Here is a 25,811-nt window from a genome sequence, read left to right on the forward strand (position 1 = left end):
TTCATTCATTCACTCCATAGACTCGGGATGGCTAATAATAAAAACAGCATATAACAAATCTAATATTTAAAATAACTTGTGCCCTCTGCCATTGCTCCCCACAATCCTTCCCTGGCCCCTCTTCCTGAATTGGCTGGGGGTGCATGGCATGCTCCTGGCATCCCCCCACCTCTGTTGCCCCCCTCCCCACTGCAGACCAGCTCTGAAGCAGGGAACCAGCTGCGCCCCCTACTGGCCTCTGCATGCCAGTCAGTCGAGCGTCTGCTTTGTTGAGCTTGGGGGGAAATGCTCCCGGCAGCTCCTTCTGGGAAGAGGGCTGGGGATGCTGGGCTCTGTGCAGGGGCAGCAGAACCCCCGTTGGCCTGGCAGCTTCGGCATCTGCAGAGATGGGCGAGGAGGATGGCCTACAAGTCCAAGTAATAAATGAATAAATAATAAATAAATAGAAAGGGAAAGTAGTGGATGAGTTGGAGGGAGATGAAAACTCATTAAAGAACAATGAGTTCTCACAGGTGATGTGTTAGTAAACATTTCTCTATAAAATTACCAGAGATCTAGCACTAATAGCTGGTACCTGATTAACTAAATCATCAATTGCCCTCCATTTATACCTTTTATTGACCATCATTTATATGATTTTTAGACACAACGTTCTTTAATAAACATTATTTAGTGCAAATTAATGCCTCATCCAAGTTGGTTCCGTAATAACCATTTTATTCCAATGGGATTTAAAAAGCAATCCTAACATACATGAATGTGGAGGTGGGCTGCTGCAGGGACCCCCCCTTTCTTTTGCTCGCCTCTGCAGCTTCGGTTCCGACCTCCGTTCCCCTGTGAATGGCATCATCTTCAACAACGAGATGGACGACTTCAGCTCCCCCCAGATAGTGAACGGCTTTGGGGTGCCCCCCTCGGTGGCCAATTTCATTGCCCCAGGTAAGACTTGACTTGGGCCCTTCTTGGCCTCCTCCAGGCCCCTCCTCCCGGCAGCCCCCACCTGCCCCCTCCCTCCCTCCCCTCTGCCTCTGCAGCCGTGGAAAGAGGGGCAATCTGTGGGAAGGTCCTGCTGCTTCCAGGGAGGGGGCCAGGTGGAGCTGACTGGCATCTCCTGGAGGGGAGGGGGCCATGGGGGTCTGCAGCGGGTGGGCCAAAAAGTCAAGGTGGTCGCTGCCCCAAGTCTTCGGAGAGGGGCGGCATACAAATCTAATAAATTATTATTATTATTATTATTATTATTATTATTATTATTGTTGTTGTTATTATTATTATTATTATTATTATTATAATAACAACAACAGCAACAGCAATAATAATAATAATAATAATAATAATAATAATAATAATAATTTATTAGATTTGTATTCCGCCCCTTTCTGCAGACTCGGGGCGGCTCACAACAGTAATAACAATGCAACAAATCTAATATTTTTAAAAAAACATCTACAAACCCATCATTTCAAACCATACAACACAAGCATCCCCTACATAAAACTATATCAGCCTGGGGGGGATTTCCTGCTGCAACTAGACTGGCTCGTGGTTTAAGTGGCACGTCGGAGGACCGTGTCCAGCTATGCGTCTCACCTGGCTCCATCCCCAACAGGTAAACAACCTTTCTCATCCATGTGTCCGACTATCCTGGTGGATGAGAAGAACAGAGTCAGAATGGTGGTCGGTGCTTCTGGAGGGACAAAAATCACAACCGCCACAGCCCTGGTGGGTCATGCTGGACAGGCCGAGGGATGCTTCTGGCGACCCCCCTCCTCCTTTCCGGAAACTCCGGAGCCCCCCCAATTCTCCCTCAAGGCAGGGGACAGGCAGGGCTCGTGGGCAGCAGGGCAGTTGGTGGGCATCTCTCTCTACGGCCCCTGTGCTTCTATGGGGATAGCAGGGCACTTGCCAGGACCAGAGATTTTCATAGGTCAGCTGTGGGGGACCCCTGAGGAGGGCCTGGCAAGGGGAGAGAAGGCCAGCTGAGGTCACTTGAGGTCTGCCAACCGGGTGGAATTGGTTCCGTGAAGGGGACGAATGCGGTGCTGGAGGGAAAGCAAGAGAAGCAGCTTTCAAGGGAGATGCCAGGAGGTTTTGCCAGGTTTTCCACTCCAGTTCTTGAACGGACTGTCTTGAAAGTTCTGCTAAATTTTGTCTTTCTGGGGGAGGGAAGGATATTTATTTGTTTGTTTGTTTATTTATTTGTTTATTTTATTTATTTTATTTATTTTATTTATTTTATTTATTTTATTTATTTTATTTATTTTATTTATTTTATTTATTTTATTTATTTTATTTATTTTATTTATTTTATTTATTTTATTTATTTTATTTATTTTATTTATTTTATTTATTTTATTTATTTTATTTATTTTATTTATTTTATTTATTTTATTTATTTTATTTATTTTATTTTATTTATTTTATTCATTTTATATATATATATATATATATATATATATATATTATTTTTATTTTTATTTTTATTTTTATTTTATTTATTTTATTTATTTTATTTTATTTATTTTATTTATTTTATTTATTTTATTTATTTTATTTATTTTATTTATTTTATTTATTTTATTCATTTTATATACTGTGTATATATATATATATTATTTTTATTTTTATTTTTATTTTTATTTTTATTTTTATTTTTTTTATTTTTTTTATTTTTATTTTTATTTTTATTTTTATTTTTATTTTTTTTATATATTATTTTATTTATACAGGTAATTCCTCATGATACGAACTTAATTGGTGCAAGGAGGAGGTTCGTAAGATCCAAGGTTCGTAAGACGAAACATTGTTTCCCATAGGAAACAATGTAACGTCAATTAATCTGTGCAACCAAAAAACCCCCCCACAAAAAAACGGCATTCCGCGACTGCTGGGAAGCCGTGCGGCTGTTTTAAAAGGTCACAGCCGCGCTGGGGGGCTTCCCAGCAACCTCCCGAACCGAACCTGGGGTTCAGAAAAATGTTGCCTCTTCTTACGAACTTTTTTGGAGTTATGAACCGGCGTTCGGGAGGCTTCTGGGAAGCCCTGCTGCCCGGCTGTCACCTTTTAAAACAGCCGCGCCGCTTCCCAGCTGTCTCCCGAAGCCAACCGCCAAACCCGAACTTCCACGTTTGGCTTCGGGAGACAGCTGGGAAGCGGCGTGGCTGTTTTAAAAGGTGACAGCCGCGCTGGGGGGCTTCCCAGCAACCTCCCAAACCGAACCCAGGGTTCAGAAAAATGTTGCCTCTTCTTACGAACTTTTTTCGAGTTACGAACCGGCGTTCGGGAGGCTTCTGGGAAGCCCCGCCGCCCGGCTGTCACCTTTTAAAACAGCCGCACGGCTTCCCAGCTGTCTCCGAACGCCGGTTCGTAACTCGAAAAAAGTTCGTAAGAAGAGGCAACATTTTTCTGAACCCCGGGTTCGTATCACGAGTTGTTCGTAAGACGAGGGGTTCGTATCTTGAGGTACCACTGTATATTATTTTTATTTATTTATTTTTATTTATTTATTTATTTATATATATTATTTTTATTTTTACTTTTTATTTTTTATTTATTTATTTTTAATTTTTATTTATTTGTTTGTTTGTTTGTTTGTTCGCTCATCTATCTATCTATCTATCTATCTATCTATCTATCTATCTATCTATCTATCTATCCATCCGTTTGTTCGTTTGTTTGTTCGTTCGTTCGTTCATTCATTCATTCATTCATTCATTCATTCATTCATTCATTCATTTTTAAAACAGAGCCAGCATATTGCCCCCAACAATCCGGGTTCTCATTTGACCCACCTCAGAAGGATGGAAGGCTGAGTCAACCTTGAGCGGGTGATGAGATTTGAACCGCTGACCTTAGTCAGCATCAGTGGCTTGCAGTGGCCTGCAGTACAGCACTCTACCTGCTGCGCCACCCTGGCTTTAACTCCCATAGTTACATCCCTTCTGCACTCTTTGCCATAGAATGAATATCTATGCTTGGGTTTAGCTGCAGCTGTGCATTGGGGGGAGTTGAAAGGAAGGTGGAGAGAACAGCTTGACAGGTGTCTCTCATCTAAAGTTATGTTTGGCTTTGAAAGTCCCCCTCCCCACAATTGACCAATTTTAAATTGTAAAATTAGAATTAGCAAACCTTGAAAAAAAGTTTCCATTCCCCCCGTGTTAAAGATTTATAGATTAGATTTATTGGATTTATATGCCGCCCCTCTCCGCAAACTCGGGGCGGTTAAAATTCCTGTTTGGCATTGAATTTTCCATCCTTCTCTCTCTCGCTCTTGGACTCTAAGCGGAGACAGTGGCTGGTCAAAGCAATGGCCAAGCACCTCTCAAAGCTCTTAGGCCAGACAGACGTTCTACTGAGCCACCAAAGCCCCCTCTGGTCTCTCCCAAGCCGTCCTGGATTCATGGATCCCTGGAAGGAACCCCAGCTCCACTCCTGCCAGGAGACGCTTGGAGGCCTAATCCCGCCCCTCTCCTTCCACGCAGACCATCATCAACGCCCTGTGGCTCGGCTACGATGTGAAGGCTGCGGTGGAGGAGCCGCGAATCCATAACCAGTTGTTTCCCCCAGAGACACTTCTGGAGAAAGAGGTGGACAAGGTCGGTTTTACTAGTGGGAGGAGCTGGGTTGGGGTTGAGCCCAAAGGGGGGGGGGGTCAAGAGTGGGAGGGTCCTCTTTCAGGAGTGTCTGCCCCACCTCGGTGCCATCCTTGGGGCAGTCAGGGTGCTGGGGAACCAGAGGGCTGTAATTCTGAAAACCCTGCAGGTTGGGTGAAGTGGCCTCCCTTGAGCTGACCGGTCACTTTTTATTGATTGATTGATTTTGTCCATTACCCAATGAGGGTTTTAGTGGGTATACACATAGTAAAATACATAATGAAGGTTACAGAGGACAAACTCATAGTAACATATATCTAAGAAAGAAGAGAAGATATAGGAATAAAATACAGCGATACCTCGTCTTACAAACGCCTCGTCATACAAACTTTTCCAGATACAAACCGGGGTTTAAGATTTTTTTTGCCTCTTCTTACAAACTATTTTCACCTTACAAACCCACTGCCGCTGATAGGATGCCCCGCCTCCGGACTTCGGTTGCCAGCAAAGCACCCATTTTTGCGCTGCTGGGATTCCCCTGTGGCTCCCCTCCATGGGAAACCCCACCTCCGGACTTCCGTGTTTTTGTAATGCTGCAGGGGAATCCCAGCAGTGCAAAAACGGGCACTTAACTGGCAACGGAAGTCTGGAGGTGGGGTTTCCCAGCGAGGGGAGCCTCAGTGAAATCGCAGCATCGCAAAAACACAGAGATCCAGAGGTGGGGTTTCGAGGACTTCGGCAAAAGAGTTGAATTTTGGTCTTGCACGCATTAATTGCTTTTCCATTGATTCCTATGGGAAACATTGTTTCATCTTACAAACTTTTCACCTTAAGAACCTCGTCCTGGAACCAATTAAATGTGAAAGACAAGGTATCACTGTATATCAATGAAAGAATAGAAGAAGAGATATAGGAATAGAAGAAAGGTATAGGAGATATAGGAGAGCAATAGGACAGGGGACGGAAGGCACTCTAGTGCACTTGTACTCGCCCCTTGTGACAGAACATCCCTGAACCCATCGCTGGGAACCGCAGTCTCTTGACGGAGTACAGTCATCTCTGCCCCACAAGGCAGAAGAGTCTGATGTAAGGAAATGCTTTGGGTAGGGCGAAATGCAGCTACACTAGAAGTCATGGACCTCCCTAGAGATGCTGATGTCTCTCCAACAATCCGCAAGCTGCATTGGCTGCCGATTGGTTTCCGGACTCAATTCAAAGTGTTGGTTATGACCTTCAAAGCCCTACATGGCACGGGACCAGATTACCTTCTGCCGCATGAATCCCAGTGGCCGGTCAGGTCCAACAGATTTGGCCTTTTCCAGGTCCCATTGGTCAGACAATGCCCTCTGATATGGGGCCTAGGGGAAGAGCCTTCTCTGTGGCAGCCCCGGCTCTTTGGAATCAGCTCCCCCCAGAGATCTGTAGTGCCCCCACCCTCCTAGTCTTCCGCAAGGCCTTGAAAACGCATTTCTGGGGCCACAGAAATTTTAACATCTACCCCAGCCTAAAAGTGAAGAATGATACAGGGTGCATTCCAAAAGTAATGCAATTTTTTGTTTAAAAAAAGTAATTTATTGAACAGGTTTGCACAAACAAAATTCTTCAAAGTACTGTCCTTGGGCCTCTACACATTTTTTCCAGTGACTGTGCCATGACCAGTACACTCCCTGGAAGGCGTCTTTGGGGACCTCTCGCAAGGTCTTCGTCATGGCTGATTGGATCTCTTCTATGGACAAAAAACACGTCTTGCCACAATGTGCTACAAGTCTGCGAGTTCCTGGCCAGACACCAGGTGCCAACGATGCCCTCCCACCCCCCATAGTCCTGACGTCGCCCCAGTAGACTTCTTTTTGTTCCCAGCCCTGAAAGGAACCAATTTTTCGTCCATAGAAGAGATCCAATCAGCCATGACAAAGACCTTGTGAGAGGTCCCCAAAGATGCCTTCCAGGGCGCGTACTGGTCATGGCACAGTCGCTGGAAAAATTGTGTAGAGGCCCAAGGACAGTACTTTGAAGAATTTTAAGTTTTTGTGCAAATCTGTTCAATAAATTCCTTTAAAAAAAATAACTGCATTACTTTTGGAACGCACCCTGTTGGATGAATGTGAGTGGTTGGTTTTTTAAGTACATAGGGGTTTTAGAATACAGTGATACCTCTCCATATGAACACCTCGTCATACGAACTTTTTGAGATACGAACCTGGGGTTTAAGATTTTTTTGCCTCTTCTTCCAAACTATTTTCACCTTATGAACCCAAGCTGCTGCCACTGGGATGCCCTGCCTCCAGACTTCCGTTGCCAGCCAAAGGCTCCCCTCGCTGGGAAACCCCACCTCCCTGTTGCCAGTGAAGCGCCCGCTTTTGCACAAAAACACGGAAGTCCGGCAAAATGGGTGCTTCGGCTGGCAAAAAGGGTGAGTTTTGGGCTTGCACGCATTAATCACTTTCCCATTGATTCCTATGGGAAACATTGTTTCATCTTACAAACTTTTCACCTTACAAACCTCATCCCGGAACCAATTAAGTTCGTAAGAGAAGGTATCACTGTATAATTTATGTGATAAATATAAACAAACGAACTTCTGAAGATAAGCGTGCGTAACCTGGTTTTGCTTTCCTGGGTCTAGACAATCGAAGATGACCTGGTGAAGAGGAAGCACAAGGTCAAGAGGAGTAATGAAACTGCTGTGGTGCAGGCCATCCTCCGGACTGAAAACGGCTGGGCTGCTGCCTCCGATTCCAGGAAGGGGGGCTTCCCGGCAGGATACTGAGCTGGCCAGCTCTCCATCGCTCAGAAGGTCCGAACTTGCCTGGCTGACCGCTTTCTACAGACCTCTGGAGTGAGGGATTCTGGGTCCCCCCAAGGCAGGGTGTGGGGTAGATTTAGAATGAACAACATAGGATACTGAGATCACCGTGGGATAATTGTGCACTGTTTCATCGACCAACACTGTAGAGCAGAGGTCTCAAGCCCGGGCCACTTTAAGACTTGTGGACTTCAACTCCCAGAATTCCTCAGCCAGCCTTGCTGACATGAGGTGTTATGCTTTGCTGGCTGAGGAATTCTGGGAGTTGGAGTCCACAAATCTTAAAGTGGCCCAGGTTTCAGACTTCTGCTATAGATGTAGAGATATTGGGGGTGGGGAGGGGAGAAAAACAAGCTATTGTGGCATCCACTGGGCCTCGGCATTTCTAGAGCGCAATCCAAACGCCTCCCAATACAAAAGTGGGTAGAGATGCCTGGGGGTCCAGGGGTGGGCAGCAGGCAGGATGGGGTGGAATGCAGTTTCACCGGCAGAAACGAAGCTGTGTGCCTAGCTCCAGCTGACCATCCCCCCTCCCATCCTCCTCCTCCTTGGAAAACGCCAGGAGACCAGCACTGGCAGGAGTTGCGGGGGCCCATTTCCTCCCCCCTCTTTTCTCAACAGCTGATTGGCACTTGTTCACCTAGCTAACAGGGCAGGGGGCGACCCAGGAGGGAGAGCGCGGGAAACGCGAAGCAAATTGTCCCCCCAGAGAGTGACACTGGTGAGGTTGTAAGTCGAGGTCTTAACAGTTCACTTGGACGAGGATGATTGTTCAAGCCACTCCCACCTGGTCACATGGTTGGCAAGCCACTCCTACCCAGTCACATGACCACCAAGCCACACCCACAAAATAAACCACACCCACAGTGTGGCAGTAAAAAATTTGTCTGCTCATTACTGGTGTGGACCCAGAACAACGAGTGGACTGGCCCATTGGAGTCCCCCCCCCCCCGATGGTGAGCAGCCTCTTGCTCCCCCTGCCCCCCACCTGCTGGGTGTCCCACTGAGAAGGACAAGTGTCCTACTGCCAGCCCCAAGGCTCCTGTGGAAGGGGGGGGGGGGCTGGATGGGCTTGTCAAAAGGGCTGGCATCAAAGAAAGTTTGGGGGGAGGAAATGAAATATTTGAACCCCCCCCCCAAAAAAACAAAATTCAAATACAAAACATGTCTCTGTGTTAGGAGGCTTGGAAAAGAAAGCAAAGCCGAGAGATTTGAAAAGAAACAGACCCACAAAAGAATTTGTGAAAATATACTTTAAAGTTTCCATAGAAACAAATGGGGGTGTGAAGAAATATTTTTTTAAAAAAGCTCATAACCCAGAATGACTCTTCCCGTTTCAAGCAGAATCCCTGCAATTCTTGACTCCCCACTGCCCCCCTCCCTCCATCACAGTTAACAATCAGCAGGTGGGACACCCAAGGGACCGTCTTCATTTTCGCTTTTACTTTCGGAGCCACAAGGGCAGGAAAAGCTCCTGCTGTGGCTTTGGCTCTGATGTGCCCAGGGTGGGTGGAGGGCAAAGGGCAGGGCATCCAGCACCCCCTCCCCACCACACACACACACACGGCTGAAGCAAAAAGGGTCTGCGCCAGAGGTCAATGGCTCCTGGGTTTCCTTTGGCAGCAGGCCCCTCTCAGCTCCAGCCCCCCCCCCCGGGTGTTGGCTCATCGGCTTGCCAGGCGAAAGCGGCTTCCACAGCCTGGTGCTCGGAGAGGCTTCCGTCACACCGGCTGCTGCAGGGACCATCTCTGCCTTCTTCAGACAAGTCTCTTTGCGGTGCAGGAGAGGGGTTCCAGGAGACTCCGGGGTGCCGGCCTTCCTCACTGGGCAGAATGGGGTGGGATGCAGTTCCACCAGCGGAAATGAAGCTGTGTGCCCAGCTCCAGCTGACTATCCCCCCTCCCATCCTCTTCCTCCTCCTCGGAAAGCGGCAGGGAGACCAGCAACGGCAGGAGTTGCAGGGGGCCCTTTTCCTCCCCCCTCTTTCCTCAACAGCTGATCAGCATCCGTTCGCCCCGCTACCCAGCCTGAGACAGGGAGGAGAGCGCAGGAAACGCGAAGCAAATTGTCACCCCAGCGAGCGACACTGGTGAGGTTGTAAGTCGAGGACTTAATAGTTCACTTGAACGATGAGGATATTTCAAGCCACTCCCACCTGGTCACATGGCCGGCAAGCCACTCCTACCCAGTCCCATGACCATCAAAGCCACACCCACAAAATAAGCCACACCCACAGCGTGGCAGTAAAAAAATTGGCTTCCATTACTGCTGGGCACCCTGGGCGTCCATCAGCCATGGACAGAGGAGCTAATCTCAGGATAGGGGAGAGGCCACTCCAACCAGGCTTAGCCCCACATGCCTTCTCCTTGGGCTCTGGACTCATGGGGCGGGGGAACAAGAGTTGTAGCTCAGCTGCTCATTTTCTAAAGGGAGGAGGTCTCCGGCTGGGGAATTCTGGGAATTGAAGTCCTCCAAGCTTAAAGTTGCCAAGGTTGGAGAATGGAGACCCCTGTGTCCAGAGTCCCTGGCTGCAGCCTCTGCGGAGGCCGATGGTGGAACCACCAGGGATGGAAGCCGTTTAGCAGGAGCCTCTCCCGGCTTCTAGTACCCGGAGGCTTCTCCTCGCTTCCTCCGGTCGGAATAGGGGAAGATGCAGGGGCCCTCCTGGGAGATGCCCTGCACCACATTCAGAGCATGGGTCGCAGGCTGGACGGAGTGCCCCATGGCGATTAAGGCCGTGGTGAGGTTCTGCAGAGGGGAAAAAAACCACCATGGTGAGCCCCCACCTGCCCCCTTCAAGGGCCACCTGCACATCGTGTTCGGAAGGGGGCCTGGGCGGTGGGAAGAGGACGGAATGGAGCTCCTCGCCTCCTCTTCTTGGCCGCACCTGCTTGGGCCCCTTGCCCTCTTGGACCCTTTGCCACCAGCCAATCTGCCTGGGCCCGGAATAGAACCAAGGCCAGGGGGAATGAGCCTTTGAGTCCATTCAGCAAATGGGCCAAGGAGAAAAGGCAGCACCCGAATGGTTGGTTGGTGTCGGGGGAAGAAGCCTGGGGACCAAATGGGGAAGGCAGACAGTCCTAGACCCCCACCACTGTACCAGGAGAAGGCCAAGATGTCTCTTCCTGCAGAGGTGCAGAAGGAGCCTCATTCTCCCCATAGACCCAGAGGGCAGCTCTAGAGGGTGTGAGTAAGACCAGCAGGCTCAGGCCAGGCACAGGAGGAGGAGCTTCCCGACAGGGCCAGCCGTAAGCCAGTGGAACAGGCTGCTCCATGAAGTGGTGGGTTCTGCTTCATTGGGGGCCTTCAGAGACCGGGGCGACGGGACGGTCAAACCCACTGTGGAGAATTCCAGAATCAGGACTTGGACTGTCTAAAGTCTGGGAATTCCAGGACAGGAAGAGACCATGCAGAGCTGCCCAAGGGGCCTCGGAGTAACTTTCTGAAGTTATTTGGGGACTTTTCCATCCGAGGAAGAGAGAAGGGAGCCATTCTAAAATCCCCTTCATCCGAGGCTCCAGCCTTGGATGAAGACCCTCCTCCCTCTGTGTCCCAGGGGTCTCCCCACACTTTCACCCCAACCTCCCTAAATCAGAGGACTGGTCTTGCTTTTCCCTTTGTAACGTTAAAAAAAAAAAAAGGAGAGGATGCCCTACTGAGGGATGGGGGCAGGCAGAAGGGATGCTTCTACAGTGGTACCTCTGCTTAAGAACCTTTCTAGATAAGAACCGGGTGCTCAAGATTTTTTTGCCTCTACTTAAGAACCATTTTCTACTTAAGAACCTGAGCCTGGAAAAATTTCCCAGGATATTTGAGAGCAGCACAAAGGCCCGGCCAGTTTTCTGCCATTCCCCCTTTAATCCCGGCCATCCTGGGCTTTTCTGGGCTGCCAAAGGAGCCTTTTGGCGGCGCTTAAGGAAGCTTTGGCAGTCCAGAGCGAACAAAGCATTTTCCTTTCTCTGGGCATTTGAAGAGGGAATAAACCTGGCTACAAAGTGAGCGAGTGAGAGGAGAGGGGAGCCCTTTAGCAGGGGAAGGAAGAGGCAGCAGGTAGCAGCAGCAGCAGCCACTGTATGGGAGGCAGCCTCGCGCCAGGTATATTAGAAGTGTATGCTCTTCCTCACCGCCTCGGAGTCCCTCTTTTTTTTTTTTTAAGGCTTAAAATTGTGGATTTTTTCTTGAGCCATCACCTCACCTTCTTCCTTCGGCAGCAATTTTCCTCCTCCTTCTCTTCCCACCCAAATTCCGAGCTTTAATTTTTTTCCTAATGGGTTTACATTGATTCTTATGGGAAAAATTGCTTCTACTTAAGAATATTTCTACTTAAGAACCTGGTCACGGAACGAATTAAGTTCTTAAGTAGAGGGACCACTGTATTTAACAATAACAATAACAATAACAACAACAACAACAACAGAGCTGGAAGGGACATTGGAGGTCTTCTACTTCAGACAGATGCTTATCCAACATCTGCTTAAAAACTCCCAGTGTTTCTTTATTTCTTTATTGGGGAGCTGGCAAAATAGCCACGTCCCATGGGCCCCTGCCCCCTCCTCAAACAAGCCCCCCCACAATGAGACGGGGGAAGGAATCCCCCACGGCCGTCACGGAACCAGAATCTGACCAAGGCTGGCAAGGAATGGGGGAGGGTCACCCAGCCTGGCTGCTGTGAGCATTTTGGGTGGGACACAAGGTCCCCACCACCAAATTAGGGGAGGGGAGGAAGAGGAGGAGAAGGGGGAGAGAGAAGAATCAAGAACCACGCTGGCGTCTCACCTGTGGAAAGTGCTTCTCCACCTCGATGGAGCCACTTCCAGTGGCATAGAGGATGGGCGCTCCAATGGCTTCATCCAGATCGAAACCAAACCACAACTTATTGACGATGGCCTGCAAGACAGATGAGTCCTGTGATGAACCCACCCAAAGAACAGGCGTCTGGCCAGGAGCATCCTCATGGGAGCGGAGGAGGAGTCCTGGGGGACGCAATTAAACATAACATAGGAACCTAAGAAGAGCCCTGCTGAATCAGGCCAAAGCCCATCGAGTCCAGCATTCTGTGTCACACAGTGGCCCACCAATTGTCCATGGGGATCTAGAGCAGAAAGAGAAGGCAAGACCCTCACTTTCCCAAACCCCCAACAAATGGTACTCAAGGGAATCCTGCCTGCCTTAACCAACATAGACATTAGTTTCAATAACCACCGATACACTTGGCATCCATGAATCTGTCTAATCCTGCCTTGAAGCTATCAATGCTGACAGCTGTCACAGCCTCTTCTGGAAGGGAATTCCATAAACCAACGACCAAGAATTAAACCAAGAATTAACTGTCATTATGTCCAGGTAGCCTTTGGCCCAGGGCTCTCTCCTGGCTTGAAATGCAGGTTCTATCCAGGTACGGAAGGTTCCCCTGCCCAATAGTTTGCGTTTTCCTGTAATTGAAAGGGATTTGACTCTTTCTGGGAAAAAATAATCCCACTAGGCTGCTGTGAAGGTTTCCCCTGGCCACGTCCCAGCCGAGGAAAAGAAAAGTCACAGAAATGGAAAAAAACCGCACCAAGTGTTTGTGTGTGTAGGGGCGGGAGCGGCAGAACAAGGCTTGGAACTGGTCTCTACAGGGTGGGGTTGAGAGGTTGGCACCAGGCAGGATGGAGTGAAACACAGTTCCATCTGCGGAAATGAAGCTGTGTGCCCAGCTCCAGCTGACTATCCCCCACTCCCATCATCCTCCTCTTCCTCGGAAAGCGGCAGGAAGACCAGCATTGGCAGGAGTTGGGGGGGGGCTTTTCCTCCCCCCTCTTTTCTCAACAGCTGATTGGCACCTGTTCGCCTAGCTACCCAGCCTGAGACAGGGGGGCGACCCAGGAAGGAGAGCGTGCAAAACACAAAGCAAATTGTCACCCCAGGCGAGCGACACCGGCAACATTGTAAGCCGAGGACTTAACAGTTCACTTGAACGATGATGATTGTTCAAGCCACTCCCACCTGGTCACATGGCCGGCAAGCCACTCCTATCCAGTCACATGACCATCAAGCCACACCCACAAAATAAGCCACACCTACAGTGTGGCAGTAAAAAAAATGGCTGCCCATTACTGGTGGGGTTCACGAACGAAAGTCCCGGGCCCTCCCCAGGGGCGGCTCTCGGACAAGGCAGGGGGCTCCCAGGGCTTACCTGGGCCACAGCCGGGATGATGAGGGGCCCACCTGAGCCCCCTATTATCAGCTTAGATTTCCCATCTTTGGAAAGAAGAATGGAGGGAACCATGGCAGAGGGAGGCATCTCTCCTGGGGGGACAACGGCAGAAGGTGTTAGCTGATAGAAGGGAATCTCTCTAGCACTTGGTCTTCTCTGAGCTCAGGGGTCGGTCCTCTCCCCCCTGCTATTCAACATCTACATGAAACCGCTGGGTGAGATCATCCAGGGGCATGGGGTGAGGTATCATCAGTATGCGGATGATACCCAGCTGTACATCTCCACCCCATGTCCAGTCAACGAAGCAGTGGAAGTGATGTGCCGGTGCCTGGAGGCTGTTGGGGTCTGGATGGGTGTCAACAGACTCAAACTCAACCCTGACAAGATGGAGTGGCTGTGTTTTTTGCCTCCCAAGGACAATCCCATCTGTCCGTCCATTACCCTAGGGGGGGAATCGCTGACCCCTCAGAGAAGGTTCGCAACTTGGGCATCCTCCTCGATCCACAGCTGACTTTAGAACATCATCTTTTGACTGTGATGAGGGGGCGTTTGCCCAGGTTCGCCTGGTGCACAAGTTGCGGCCCTATTCCCTGCTCACAGTTACTCATGTCTAGATCACCTCGAGGTTCAACTACTGCAATGCTCTCTACAAGGGGCTGCCTCTGAAGAGTGTTCGGAAACTCCACATCGTGCAAAATGCAGTCGCGCGAGCAGTCATGGGTCTTCCCAGATATACCCATGTTTCATCAACACTCCGCGGCCTGCATTGTTTGGCAATTAGTTTCTGGACACAATTCAAAGTGTTGGTGATGACCTATAAAGCCCTACATGACATCGGACCAGAATACAGGGGCGTGCATAAGTGCACTAGTCCCTTGCCCTATTGTCTCTCCTTATCTCATTTATCTTTTCTTACATTCCTATATTTTTCCCTCTATTCCTCACTGACTTATTTTATTTTTATTCCTATATCTTCTCGTCTATTTTTTCTTTGATATATTTTACTACGTGTACATTCTCTATAACCTACAATGTGTATTGGACTAACTAACTAACTAACTAACTAACTAACTAACTAACTAACTAACTAACTAACTAACTTCTGCCGCACAAATCCCAGCGACCAGTTAGGTCCCACAGAGTTGGCCTTCTCCAGGTCCCATCAACCAGACAATGTCGTCTGGTGGGGCCTAGGGGAAGAGCCTTCTCTGTGGCATCCCCAGCCCTCTAGAATCAACTCCCCCCGGAGAGTCGAACTGCTCCCACCCTCCTCGCCTTTCCCAAGATGTTGAAGCCCTATCTATGTCGCCAGGCAAGGGGTAACTAATGTATCCCCTTTTCTGACCATTAAAGTTATGAGTGGGTATGATTGTGTAGTATTAATTGTTTTTAAGATAATGGATTTTAGTTACAGATTTAATTATTAGATTTATTCTATATTGTTTTATTATTGTTGTGAGCCGCCCCGAGTTTTTCGGAGAGGGGCGGCATACAAGTCTAATGAATAATAATAATAATAATTAATAATATATATATATATAAATAAATAAAATAATAATAATAATAATAATAATAATTATTATTATTATTATTATAATGTTGTATGCCACCCTGAGTCGCCTCAAGAAGGGCATAGAAATCTAATAAATAAATAAATAAATAAGAAAACCACCACCAATAATAATAACAACAACAACAACAACAACAACAACAATTATTATTGTTATTGTTATTATTAGTGGTGATTTTCTTAGGTATTTCTTTATTTATTAGATTTCTTTGCCCTTCTCGAGGTGACTCAGGGTGGCATACAACATTATAAATGCAAACAATATATGTAAAGACATCTAATTATTTTTTTAAAGGATTATACAAAATTACTAAACATTCTAAAAAAAAACCCACGCAGTCATCCACATTCATCCAGTTCAATCATTCATAACATGGCTTGCAAAGATTTTATTACCAAATGAGGTAACATCATCATCATCATCATCATCATCATCATGTAATGAAATGTCTCTAATAAATCAACCAAGCTCAGAGAGGACCCCAAAGTAGTCATTGCTGGGGAATTCTGGGAGTTGAAGTCCAGATATCTTCAAGTTGCCAAGGTTGGGAAACACTGCCCTAGAGGGTCCCTCTCTTGGGAAACCCCAACCCCCCAGGCATTGCTTGCACACTTCCTCAGCAATTCTAGCATCCGAGAAAGACTCATTGAATGCAGTGTCACTCTTTCTGCCCGGGAGGGGGGCGGAGTGGTCCTTACCTGGAGAAATGCTTTCCCTGGACCGCTTCATGCAAAAATCAGCCAGCTCATTGTTTAAGATGATTCCAGTTTGCTTCGAGTAGACCATTGAGCCGAACCTAAGTGGGAGGGAGGGGAGATGGACGGGGACATTGCAAGAGGCTGCTGTGAGTCCACTCGAAACAGAATACCCTACGAAACTAGACTTGCAATTCTAGGTCTTGAAAGCTTAGAACTACGATGCCTTAAACATGATTTAAGTATTGCCCACAAGATCATATGCTAGCGACTACTTCAGCTTCAACCACAACAACACAAGAGCACACAACAGATTCAAACTTAATATTAACCGCTCCAAACTTGACTGTAAAAAAATACGACGTTAGCAATCGAGTTGTCGAAGCGTAGAACTCATTACTGGACTCAGTAGTGTCATCCCCTAACCCCCAACATTTTACCTTTAGACTATCCGTGATTTACCTCCCCAGATACCTAAGAGGTCAGCAAGGGGCGTGCATAAGTGCACTATCCCTTGCCCTATTGTCTCTCCTTATCTCATTTATCTTTTCTTACATTCCTATATTTTTCCCTCTATTCCTCACTGACTTATTTTATTTTTATTCTTATATCTTCTCGTCTATTCTTTCTTTGATATATTTTACTACGTGTATATTCTCTATAACCTGCAATGTGTATTGGACTAACTAACTAACTAACTAACTAACTAACTAACTAACTAACTAACTTCTGCCGCACGAATCCCAGTGACCAGTTAGGTCCCACAGAGTTGGCCTTCTCCGGGTCCCGTCGACTAAACAATGTCGTTTGGCGGGACCCAGGGGAAGAGCCTTCTCTGTGGCGGCCCCGACCCTCTGGAACCAGCTCCCCTCCAGAGATTAGGATTGCCCCCACCCTCCTTGCCTTTCGCAAACTTCTTAAAACTCATCTCTGCCGTCAGGCATGGGGGAATTGAGACATTTCCCCCTGGCTCATATAGTTTTATGTATGGTATGCTTGCGTTGAATGGTTTTAAATTAATGGGTTTTTAGATACTTTTTAAATATTAGATTTGTTTATTATATACTGTTTTGCTATTGTTGTGAGCAGCCCCGAGTCTATGGAGAGGGGCGGCATACAAATCTAATTAATAATAATAACAACTAACTAACTAACTAACTAACTAACTAACTAACTAACTAACTAACTAACTAACTAACTAACTAACTAACTAACTAACTAACTAAACAAACAAACAAACAAACAAACAAACAAACAAATAAATAAAATGTGGCCTCAGGTGGCAGCTCTGAATGGGACTCAGCTAGGATCCCAGACCGTGGAGGCCCTCTCTGGAACTCTGATGGGGATGCTGTGGGTGCCAGCCTATAAAAGAGCTCCCTCTCGTGGCCCTAGACCTCATGAGGAAGAAAGCAGTCTCAGGAAGGCGAGCAGGGAGGGGTCCCCCTGGCCTCTCTTGGATGAATGGGCAAGAAAGGAGCAGGACAAGGGGAAGGCCACCCTTTCAGATGGATTTCCCCTGCCCCAAACTATGTCTGTTAAACTGTGTAAGAGCTGTGACGGCACAGTGGCTAGATGCAGCATTGCAGCTTCAACCACAACAACACAAGAGCACATAACAGACTCAAGCTCAATATTAACCGCTCTAAACTTGACTGTAAAAAATACGACTTTAGTAATAGAGTTGTCGAAGTGTGGAACTCATTACCGGACTCCATAGTGTCAACCTCTAACCCCCAACATTTTACCCTTAGACTGTCCACGGTTGACCTCTCCAAATTCCTAAGAGGTCAGTAAGGGGTGTGCATAAGTGCACTAAACTGCCTTCCAACCTCTGTCCTATTGTCTCTCCTATATCCCATATATCTTCTCTGCTATCCCTATATCTTTCTTCTATTCTCTCATTGATTATTTTATCCTATACAGTGTTCCCTCGATTTTCACGGGGGATGCGTTCCGAGACCGCCCGCGAAAGTCGAATTTCCGCGAAGTAGAGATGCGGACGTAAATACACTATTTTTGGCTATGAAGAGTATCCCAAGCCTTCCCTTAACACTTTAAACCCCTAAATTACAATTTCCCATTCCCTTAGCAACCATTTAGATTATTACTCACCATGTTTATTTATTAAAGTTTATTAAAAAAAATATTTATTAAAGGCAGACGAAAGTTTGGCAATGACCTATGACATCATCGGGTGGGAAAAACGTGGTATAGGGGAAAAAACCGTGAAGTATTTTTTAATTAATATTTTTTTTAAAACCATGGCATAGACTTTTCACGAAGTTCGAACCCGCGAAAATCGAGGGAACACTGTATTCTCTCTTCTATTCTTTCTCTAATTCTATTTCCTGGAAGGTGTCCTCTATTACCTTCATTGTGTATTATTGTATATTGGACAAAATAAATAAAAATAAAATAAAATGAATAAATCTTACACTCCGGTCAGGAAGTGGCTGTCAATGGAGAGACCACGGGAAGGTCGAGGGGGAAGCAACAAAACAAGAACGAGGCCTCCTGGACACAGAGGGCTACGTGGTCCAGGCTGCCCTCCGCCTCACCAGGCCCACCGCGTCCCCCACTTACGGGTGGTTGATGGTGCTGGTGGCCGACACAGCGCTCCCGTCCGCTGCCAAGACAGCCACGTGGGAGGTACCGAAAGGGGCCGTGTCCACCCGGGATGGGTCGTAGTGGCTGGCTGGGTGGTCTCCTCGGCCGTCGATCAGCTGCCTGACGTAGTCAGCAAAGGCATCCGACATCATTTCGTGGAAAACCTCCTGGAACGGGGAGGGGCATTCCAGTTATGAAGGAGAGCCACCACGGGAGGCCCTGGGACCCCCTTCCCAAAGGCCCCCAAGCCAGGAGGCCCCTGAACACAAGGTGGAGTTTGTGGGCAAAGGTGGAGGGAGAGTGGAGCCAGGGAAGCCAGAGGGGCTGGGATGGGCTCAGGGCCTGCTTTCCCCATCTCAGAGAAGGAGGGGTCCTTTGAGGGTGCTGTGCGCCCAGCAGAAGAGGAGGGGGGCACACAGGAAAAAGGAAGACACTCCCCCTGTTGTGGTTGGCTCTGGGCCAGCTCCTGCTCCAAGGACTGTGGGGGTCGATGTGGGAGAATGAATGAATGAATGAATGAATTTATTTACTTACTTACTTACTTACTTACTTACTTACTTACTTACTTCTTACTTACTTACTTCTTACTTACTTACTTACTACTTACTTACTTACTTACTTACTTACTTCTTACTTACTTACTTACTTACTTACTTCTTACTTACTTACTTACTTCTTACTTACTTACTTACTTACTTACTTACTTCTTACTTACTTACTTACTTACTTACTTCTTACTTACTTACTTACTTCTTACTTACTTACTTACTTACTTACTTCTTACTTACTTACTTACTTACTTACTTACTTCTTACTTACTTACTTACTTACTTACTTCTTACTTACTTACTTACTTACTTCTTACTTACTTACTTACTTACTTACTTACTTACTTACTTACTTACTTACTTATTAGATTTGTATGCCGCCCCTCTCCGTAGACACAGGGCGGCTAACAACAATAGTAAAAACAGCATATAACAAGTCTAATATTTTAAATAACTAAAAAAAACCCTTATTAAAAACCAAACAAACACACGCACAAACATACCATGTATAAATTGTATAGGCCTAGGTGGAAAGGAATATCTCAATTCTCCCATGCCTGACGATAGAGGTGGGTTTTAAGGAGCATACAAAAGGCGAGGTGGGTGGGGGCAATTCTGATCTCTGCGGGGAGCTGGTTCCAGAGGGCCGGGGCCGCCACAGAGAAGGCTCTTCCCCTGTGTCCCGCCAAACGACATTGATTAGAACGGCCCCCACCCTCCTTGTCTTTCGCAAATTACTCAAGACCCACCTATATCGCCAGGCATGGGGGAACTAAGACATCTCCCCCAGGCTTTTATAATTTATGTTTGGTATGTATGTTCTGTATGGTTTTAATTGTTGGCTTTTTATATATCTTTTTTTAAATTATTAGATTTGTTCTATTGTTCTATTGCATTTTATTACTGTTGTGTGCCGCACCGAGGCTTCGGAGAAGGGCAGCATACAAATCTAATAAATTATTATTATTATTATTATTATTATTATTATTATTAATTATTATTGTTTTGTCGACAGGACGTGGAGAAGGCTAACTCTGTGGGACCTAACTGGTCGCTGGGATTCGTGCGGCAGAAGGCGGTCCTGGAGATAATCCTCCCATTGTCAGAGGTCAGTTTTACTGCCGATTGCTTCCGACAGCGAAGCGTCTGTAGCAGATAGTGAAAGCGAAGGGGGATCCTCAGAAGAGGTAATTACAGGCAGCCCATTAAATAGTTGCCCCGTGAGTGATTCATCATCATTATCCTCAGTGGATTCAGAAGGGGAGACATTCAATGATGTGCGCAGATGCAGGGCAATGTCACGGAAAGAGCAACTGCGTAAATACTACAGGAAATAAGGGAGATACACCTGTGGTGGGAGGCAATAAGGCTAATGGGGGTGCTGTTAAATTGCCAGCGTTCTTGCATCTGGGCATGGAAGTTTATCCGTTCGGTTATTTTTATTATTTTATTATTACGAACCTGGGGGGCGTTTGCCCAGGTTCGCCTGGTACACCAGTTGTGGCCCTATTTGGACCGGGAGTCACTGCTCACAGTCACTCATGCCCTCATCACCTCGAGGCTCGACTACTGTAATGCTCTCTACATTGGGCTACCTTTGAAGAGTGTTCGGAAACTTCAGATCGTGCAGAATGCAACTGCGAGAGCAATCATGGGCTTCCCCAAGTATGCCCATGTTACACCAACACTCTGCAGTCTGCATTGGTTGCCGATCAGTTTCCGGTCGCAATTCAAAGTGTTGGTTATGACTTATAAAGCCCTTCGTGGCATCGGACCAGAATATCTCCAGGACCGCCTTCTGCCGCACAAATTCCAGTGACTGGTTAGGTCCCACAGAATTGGCCTTCTCCAGGTCCCGTCGACTAAACAATGTTGTTAGGCGGTACCCAGGGGAAGAGCCTTTTCTGTGGCGGCCCCGACCCTCTGGAATCAGCTCCCCCCAGAGATTAGAACTGCCCCCACCCTCCTTGCCTTTCATAAACTCCTTAAAACCCACTTCTGCCGTCAGGCATGGGGGAATTGAGACATCTCCCCCTGGCCTGTACAGTTTATGCATGGTATATTTGTGTGTATGTTTGCTTTTAATAAGGGGTTTTTAGTGTTATTTAAATTATTAGATTTGTTGTACATTGTTTTATTGTTGCTGTGAGCCACCCCGAGTCTGTGGAGAGGGGCGGCATACAAATCTGATAAATAATAATAAATAATAATAATAATAATAATATTTATTAAATTTGTATGCCGCCCCTCTCCGTAGACTTGGGGCAGCTCCCTTTGCATCAGGATTCTACAAGGACTATTTGAACTGCTTCCAGGATGTTGGGACTACTTCATAGTTAGATTTGTGACTTGGGAACTCTTGAAGGGGGATGGCTGTGACGTCTCTACAGCTACCTTTTGTCTGCTTTGTGTTTGTTTATTGTTTTTTCACAGCATTCAAGGCTGTTGCTTTGAAGGTGAGCACTTTGACTGACTAAAAGTGTGTTTGGCTCTTTTGATAAAAAAGTGTTATTGACTTTACAACTGTGTGCGTCTGAATTCCTACGTTTGAACTTAATTGGGGGTCGTGTCGAGAAGCCCAGCAGAACACCCCCTTTCCTGCATTAGCGCACACAGTGTGCCAAGGCCTCAGGCCAGAGCTGCTGTATATTAAACAGCTGGACTCTTAATCCTTCCAGCATCTGCATTCAATAGGAAGTCAGAAAAACGTTTATACTTTCCTTATTCTGCTTGTAAATTGGAACTTTTTATCTTCATTTCACTTCTCCGAGTTGTTGCAAAAATCATTTTTTTGCGATATTAATTAGAAATTCAGGACTCTCTTTTTATATCACGTGCAAACACGAGGCCCGAAAATCAGCCTTAAAATTGGTACATAATTTTTCTGTGCTGTGAACAGCAAACGGAGAGTTCTTGGGGGCCATATGCTCCCTTCAAAATAATTGAGGTACTAAAGTTACAGAAAAATATCCTGCTCATTTTTATAATGTTTAGGGGACATTTTTGCGAAGGATGGTTTGGAAATACAGGCTATAAACTGTAAATGTACAAAGAATAAAATGGATATTAACTTCCACTCATCTGGAAGTTTTTTTTAAAAAAACCCAATAATAATAATAATGATGTCCTTGACATCTAAGATTAAAAGTCCTGGGAGCAAAGTACCAAGATTTGACACACATTGACTAGGCACCAGGATGACAAAACACCGAGCTGCTGATCCTAATAAAATTCCAAAAATCTGAAGACCCACCTCTTCCACTTTAGAAAACTTAGGGTCATCTAATATTGCTTTTTGGCCATTGGCAAACTTCAAGGTCTCTGCGATGTAGTGATAGGCCCTTGCTCTTCTGTGGGGTTCCTCCAGATCCACTTTGGTGAAATTTAACCCTGGAAGACAAGGAGAGTTGTGGATGAGCTAATCATCAGGAGACTTCAAATGAAGTTTACAAGTGTTTTTAATAGGAAAGGGAAGCCGGGAACAAGGCGGCACAATCTGAGCTCAGTTGGGGGAAAGATCAGAAGCAACGTGAGAAAATAATATTTTGATGAAAGAGTAGTAGATGCTTGGAACAAACTTCCAGAAGACCTGGTTGGTCAATCCACAGTCAGTGAATTTAAACATGCCTGGGATAAACATAGATCCATGAGCTATATCCATGGATATATCTTCGGAGAGGGGCGGCATACAAATCTAATAAATTATTATTACTATTATTGTTGTTGTTGTTGTTGTTGTTGTTATTATTGTTGTTGTTATTATTATTGCTATTATTATTATTGTTGTTGTTGTTGTTCTAATATTATTATTATTATTATTATTATTATTATTATTATTATTATTATTATTATTATCCCAGGCATGTTTAAATTCAGTTAGTGTGGATTTACCAACCATGTCTGCTGGAAGTTTGTTCCAAGCATCTACTACTCTTTCAGTAAAATAACATTTTCTCACATTGCTTCTGATCTTTCTCCCAACTAACCTCAATAGATTAAGAATATAAAATGATGAATATAAAGTAAAGAAATCCTTCAAATAGGCAGATTCCCCTTGAAATCCTGGAGACAGCAACGCAAACCACGTCTGCTGGAAGTTTGTTCCAAGCATCTACTACTCTTTCAGTAAAATAATATTTTCTCACGTTGCTTCTGATCTTTTCCCCAACTAACCTCAATAGATTAAGAATATAAAATGATGAATATAAAGTAAAGAAATCCTTCGAATAGGCAGATTCCCCTTGAAATCCTGGAGACAGCAACGCAAAAACCCAGGAAATAACTGAATAAGCTGGGATCTGGAAAACAAACTCGGGCTGTCTGCAGTTTTCTTCCCAACTTGCATAACTTCCCTGGGAAAGGAATTCCCTTCAACAAGAAGAAGTTGCAACGAATGCCTTTTAAACAGTATTAGGCAGGAATAAATCAAGCTCTGTAGAAATGAGCCACCAAACGTTAGAACTAATTAAATTGTGCCCTGGACTATCTAAACTTCACTTTGCTGGCTGAGAAACTGACAAACAATCTAGATAGGCAGCAAGAAAGACCTGATCAAGAGACGCGATTAGGATGGTTTTGCAAGGACCCATTGTGAGTAATCTTGTACTAAATATGACAAATCTTGGAGGAGAAAGGACAAATGCAACCAACCAAATACGAACTCGAGCCTTGTGAAAAAGGTCGCATGGATTGAGAGGTTATAAACAATAAACATTCTGTAATGAATATGGGAGCCAGTTTCTACTTAGGGCAATTAATTTGGATGTCTATCCCAAGAGTCAAGCTTTCTATTTCTGCAGAAACAAACAGCTGGAAAATGACGTTCCTGGTTCCAGACTGCTGTTGGCCCCCCCCCAAAAAATGTTTACATTAAATAAAACACTGAGATAGATCAAGCTTATATTTATCTCTTCCAAAGTTTTACAAACAGCTGCCAATGGTTACAAAATACAGCAATGCCATTAAAGTCTCACTTTATTCAAACAAATATTTAGAGCTTGTGCTTAAATTGAATTATTATCCCAAAAACAAAGTTGGGATCCGCCTTCTTGTATCCCCTTCCCAGCAGGGACTCCAATTCCAGCCCAAATCCCCTGGTCATCATTCTCAAGATGAGCCCAAAGACTGAATTTCCCTGTTCAACTTGATCAATCTCGGATGGAGGCCCAGCTGAAGGACAGCAGATTGCTAAGTCTACCTTTCTCTACCAAGGAAATGTTTCTGATCTCTTGGAAACTTATTTATTTATTTATTTAATTGGATTTGTATGCCGCCCCTCTCCGAGGACTCGGGGCGGCTCACAGCATATACAGAAAAACAAGAATAATAGCAATCCAATTAATACATTAAAAATAATCTTTAAAATTCTAATTAAAAAGGGAAAAAAAGCATTAATATCATTCATTCAACAATCAAACTAAAGCATTCTCTACATGGGGCTACCTCTGAAAAGTGTTCGGAAACTTCAGATCGTGCAGAACGCGGCCGCGAGAGCCATCGTGGGGCTTCCTAGATTCGCCCACATTTCTGCAACACTCCATGGCCTGTATTGGCTGCCGATCAGTTTCCGGTCACAATTCAAAGTGTTGGTTATGACCTTTAAAGCCCTGCACGGCATTGGACCAGAGTACCTCCGGAACTGCCTGCTACCGCACAAATCCCAGCGACCGATAAGGTCCCACAGAGTGGGCCTTCTCCGGGTCCCGTTGACCAAACAATGTTGTTTGGCGGGCCCCGGGGAAGAGCCTTCTCTGTGGCGGCCCCGGCCCTCTGGAATCAACTCCCCCTGGAGATTAGAACTGCCCCCACACTCCTTGTCTTTCGTAAATTACTCAAGACCCATCTATACCATCAGGCATGGGGGAGTTGAGAGACCTTTCCCCCAGGCTTTTTTATATTTATGCTTGGGTATGTATATGTTGTTTTCTTTTTTAAATATGATAGGGTTTTATGTGCTTTTTAATATTAGATTTGTTTTCGCTGGAATATCATTTTTATTATTGTTGTGAGCCACCCTCGGAGAGGGGCGGCATACAAATCTAATAAATTGAATTGAATTGAATTGAATTCATTGGTCATGGGGGGAAGATCTAAGGAACCCCAAGTCTGGCGGCAAAGATGAGTTTTTAAACTCTTTCGGAAGGCAAGGAGGGTGAGGGCAGTGCGAATCTCCGGGGGGAGCTGATTCCAGAGGGCCGCCCCCCCCACAGAGAAGGCTCTTCCCCTGGGTCCCACCAGCCGACATTGTTTGGACGACAAGACCCTAAGGAGACGAACTCTGTGGGACCTCACCGGTCGCTGGGATTCGTGTACCAGAAGACGGTCTCGGAGATAGTCTGGTCCGATGCCATGTAGGGCTTTATAGGTCATTACCAACACTTTGAATTGTGTTCGGAAACAGCCAATGCAGTTCGCGGAGTGATGGTGAGATGTGGGCATTTCTTGGAAGGACAAAGACTGCTCGCGCAGTTGCATTTTGGGCGAGTTGAAGTTTTCGAACACTCTTCAAAGGCAGCCCCATGTAGAGAGCATTGCAGTAGTCGAACCTCGAGGTGATAAGGGTATGAGTGAAATTAGTTTAAAATAATGCCATGCTCTTTACATTGAATCTCCAAAGACCTACGCAAGGGTCCTCTTTGTAGACTTTAGTTCAGCATTCGACACCATTGTTCCAGACACTCTTCTAAACTGAACCAGTTAGCGGTATCTGAACACACTTGTGTGAATCATAAACTTCCCAACAGACAGGAAGCAGCAGGTGAAGCTAAGCAGAATCACATCAAATACCTGTACAATT

General features: G+C 46.0%; 2 protein-coding genes across 6 annotated transcripts in view; one reads left to right on the forward strand and one right to left on the reverse strand.

Moving 5' to 3' along the window:
- The window catches only part of GGT1 (gamma-glutamyltransferase 1), a 42,556-nt gene extending 33,885 nt beyond the window's left edge, over nt 1-8,671 (forward strand). For 4 of the 5 annotated variants that reach the window (XM_070762477.1, XM_070762475.1, XM_070762478.1 and 1 more), the window contains 4 exons: nt 812-939; nt 1,607-1,719; nt 4,479-4,592; nt 7,216-8,671. In XM_070762477.1, the coding sequence (XP_070618578.1) occupies nt 812-939; nt 1,607-1,719; nt 4,479-4,592; nt 7,216-7,359 (499 nt within the window). In that variant the 3' untranslated portion in view covers nt 7,360-8,671. The remainder of the gene's footprint in view (nt 1-811; nt 940-1,606; nt 1,720-4,478; nt 4,593-7,215) is intronic. The other variant, XM_070762479.1, reaches the window with a different exon arrangement.
- GGT5 (gamma-glutamyltransferase 5) overlaps nt 8,634-25,811 on the reverse strand; it is a 50,046-nt gene continuing 32,868 nt past the window's right edge. Inside the window, 6 exon segments of the mRNA XM_070762481.1 lie at nt 8,634-10,143; nt 12,172-12,282; nt 13,571-13,683; nt 15,861-15,958; nt 18,444-18,634; nt 22,269-22,405. Of these exon segments, the coding sequence (XP_070618582.1) occupies nt 9,997-10,143; nt 12,172-12,282; nt 13,571-13,683; nt 15,861-15,958; nt 18,444-18,634; nt 22,269-22,405 (797 nt within the window). The 3' untranslated portion in view covers nt 8,634-9,996.

This window comes from Erythrolamprus reginae, chromosome 10, assembly GCF_031021105.1.
Source record: "Erythrolamprus reginae isolate rEryReg1 chromosome 10, rEryReg1.hap1, whole genome shotgun sequence".
In the NCBI taxonomy this organism is placed as follows: Eukaryota; Metazoa; Chordata; class Lepidosauria; order Squamata; family Dipsadidae; genus Erythrolamprus; species Erythrolamprus reginae.